This window comes from Gossypium raimondii, chromosome 2 (assembly GCF_025698545.1).
Source record: "Gossypium raimondii isolate GPD5lz chromosome 2, ASM2569854v1, whole genome shotgun sequence".
NCBI classification, from domain to species: domain Eukaryota; kingdom Viridiplantae; phylum Streptophyta; class Magnoliopsida; order Malvales; family Malvaceae; genus Gossypium; species Gossypium raimondii.
Window position 1 is genome coordinate 2579401 of NC_068566.1, and position 3184 is coordinate 2582584.

Consider the following 3184-nt stretch of genomic DNA (forward strand, 5'->3'; position numbering starts at 1 on the left):
CCCTTAGATAAAGGAACCGCGCGTTGCCGCCATACTCTGCGACTGCGAAAGGTAGGCGGACGGGAATTTGTGTTCTTGATCGTTTTTTGGCGAAAAAATAATTAATTGAAGTGTTTTTGAACCTTCAATTTCGTGTATGGATCCACGATACACCGCCGAAATATTCAAGTAAGTTTCAACCCTAATTTATTTATTTTTTTTCACGAAAATTAGGCTTACTTTTTTTCTTCAATTTATATTTTTTTAGGCATTTGGAGATGCAGAATGAGCTGCTTTTAGAATCTCATTCATCAGTTTCTCATCAATTGCATAAGCTTCAGGTTATTTTCTTTTCTTTTTCTATTTTTTCATGGTTTAATTTTGTCTTGCCAGTCCAAGTGATTATCAAAATAAGAATCGTTAAGTAGAGACACTAATAAAGCCAAGGTGTTCGATGAAATGCTTAACACAAATTATAATGAGATGGGGATGTCCGGGGTTAATGATGAAACCGAGATTATTGCTAATTTTGACGACGTGATCAATATTGAAGGAACCAAAGATTTGATTCCAATACCCAGCTCGACTTTCAAGTCTACAGGTAACAACAAGATAATGAGTATTTGGATCCAAAACATTGTTTGGTTCAGTTGAGGAGTCTAAGAGATTTGCAAGGGTATTAACTAAGGCTTTTGATAGTGAAGTATCTCCTAGCGTAGGCTGTGATAACCTTTTGTTGTTTGATCAGTACTGTCAAATGACTACCGTTAGGACAAAGGTTTCGCAGTTTGTGTGTGATTATAGTTGTAAGGGTCATTATGTTTTTACAAGAACGAGGGAGTTCGTGAGGCCATTTGTCAGTTCGATTTTACAGAATAGGTGGGAGTGTTTGTCAGTTTGATTTTACAGAATAGATTTAATGGTTCTACTATTCAGAGGTGGTCATTTATCTCCTGCTTTGATGACAATTCTGGTATTGTTGTTGTTTATGACATGGGTATAGAGAAGCAAATTACTGCAAGAGCAGTCTCTTCAATATTAGTAGTGAAGATGCGTGAAAGTGCTAATGCCCACCTAAGCTCTACAGTTGGGATTGCCTTGATCTTTCGTTTTGGTGATGAAACTTCTCGTGTCTCTCTTTCTACCATTAAAGAGGGTATATTCAAGGTAAAGATCGTTGCTGGACATATTAACCTTGGAGGTAAAGATTCCGATTATAAAATTTTGAAGCACTTGGTGGCTCTGGATTTTATCTATTCGGGAAATTCTATTGTTGATTATGGAGCTTTTATTGGATAATCAGTAGGTATTAGTGAACGATTTAACAACTGAAATGGTGCATCTACCCTCGGGCAAACAATTCACCAAGTTGTTTGAAGTAGTTAGGAGGGGGTATGAAGTTAGTAATGGGTTTAGACTTCTGGTAATGGGTAGGATGAATTGCAGTGTTGGTGTAAAGAGGACAATGCATATTAGGGATCTCATCGAAAATGTTGTTAAAATTTGTAGCAGATTCTCTGTGGTAGGGTTTTTATTTATTTATTTTGAGTCGGAAGTAGGGTTTTTCAAAAAAAAAATAATAATAATGTTAGTATTTTAACAAGAATAGTTAATGATTTAAAGTGTATTAAATGATATTATAAAAGTAGAGGAATTAAATTATGCCAAATTAAAGTATAATAATTAAATCCCGAATTTGAGTATAGTCTAGAGATCAAGACCATAATTCAACCAAAAAATACCCGGAATAACACCTTAGTTTCCTATTTGTAGGTAGAAGAAGAGATGTTGATGCGTAAATTTCATGAACTTATGAAGGCTCAAGCTGTAAACAAAAAGGTATGCCTTTCATTCTCCTTTTGGTACAATGGACTCGGAAAGCTTTTGTAGATGCTGGTATTCTTGTTCAATGTCGCCTTTTTAAGTGACTGTATGAACCAATTGATTAAACCGTGTGTTGTATGTTTTCGATATTTAGACCTTGTTAATAGAATTACATACCAAGGAGATGTTAAATGTATAATCTTTTATCTCATTGAATTTTGAAGTATATTTTGGTTATACTTATAACCAGAGTACTGGATATGATTTGTCTAATACTATTGTTTTTTTTTTAACTTGAACAGAATGAAAACAATGGTAACATTTCCACTGCTTTAGTTGATCCAGCCTGCATTGAAGGTGATGAAACAGGTAATTCCGCTCCTTCAGTTCTTGTAAAGAGCAAGGAACAATTGTGAAAAAAGCTTTGTTCAAGTTTAAATCTCAATCAAGAACTCTGGTAACTTTTTAATGTAGTGTTAAAAGTTTTCTCTCCATCCTTTGAATTTCAATGATTGCTGTATATTTTGGAAGCGATTTCAGTCTTTTCTTTTTCTTATTTTGTTGGTTCTTTAAGATCACTATAGGTCTTTTCCTATTGTAGACAACAACTTTGACGTTGAATGTGAATGTGGTTAACTTCGTGAATCAAGCTGGTTACTGCAGGAGGACGTTTCTCTGTATGCTAACACGATAATTTGTGAATGTACAAAGTATCAACAGAAATGATAGCTTAAAATTATAGTATACCATTGGTTCTTTAAGGTTGGTGGCTTTAGTGAATTGAGAATCTATCTATATATATATGCAGCTCAGTTCACAGGCAGGTAACTTGATAGCTGGAACCTTTGTCTTGCATATGCTCTGAATTTGGATGTTTTGAACTGTTGTTATAGGATGGTTTCCCTTAGGGTTAAATCACTTTTCGGGGTTTGAATTTGGCAATTATTCCAACATTGGGGTTTGAAACTTTTTTGGGTCCAAGTTAGGCCTTGAAATTGGTAATTATTCCCCATTGAGGTCTGAACTTTTTTGTCCAAGATTCTGAACTTGGCAATTTTTCCCACATTGAGGCTTGAATTTTTTTTGTCCAAGTTAGTCCCTGATATTTCCTTGAAAACCCTAAAATTCAGGCTCCAATGTGAGAACAATTGTCAAGTTTAGACCCCAAATAGTGATTTAACCCTTTCCCTTAGAATCATGAATTTCAATGTTGAATTTTGATTTTTTCAGTTTTATTGGCTGTGGGATTTTCGATTTAGGACACCATTGTTGGCTGAATTATGTCATTAATTGTCCAGTTATGAAATAATAACCAAAGAACTCTCCATAAAGGGTAAAAAGCAGCATTCACTAGGCTGCCCATTTAAGTGACCCTATTTGC

At 34.7% G+C, this 3184-nt stretch overlaps 1 protein-coding gene across 2 annotated transcripts; it reads left to right on the forward strand.

Moving 5' to 3' along the window:
* On the forward strand, positions 1-2448 carry LOC105787670 (hypothetical protein). 2 transcript variants are annotated; one of them, XM_012614170.2, is made up of 5 exons: positions 1-168; positions 248-320; positions 1753-1818; positions 2106-2172; positions 2405-2448. In XM_012614170.2, exons 1-5 carry the CDS (start codon positions 137-139, stop codon positions 2437-2439), a joined length of 273 nt encoding a protein of 90 aa, XP_012469624.1. In that variant the 5' UTR covers positions 1-136; the 3' UTR covers positions 2440-2448. The 2 variants fall into 2 exon arrangements, with proteins under 2 accessions (XP_012469624.1, XP_012469622.1); XM_012614168.2 differs by having other exon boundaries at positions 2106-2448.
* Positions 2449-3184: the final 736 nt, after the last annotated feature.

Coding starts and splice junctions, on each gene's coding strand:
- LOC105787670 (XM_012614168.2), top strand. CDS start 137: ATGGATCCACGATACACCGCCGAAATATTCAA. Junction 169..247: donor TACACCGCCGAAATATTCAA/GTAAGTTTCAAC, acceptor ATATTTTTTTAG/GCATTTGGAGATGCAGAATG. Junction 321..1,752: donor ATCAATTGCATAAGCTTCAG/GTTATTTTCTTT, acceptor TCCTATTTGTAG/GTAGAAGAAGAGATGTTGAT.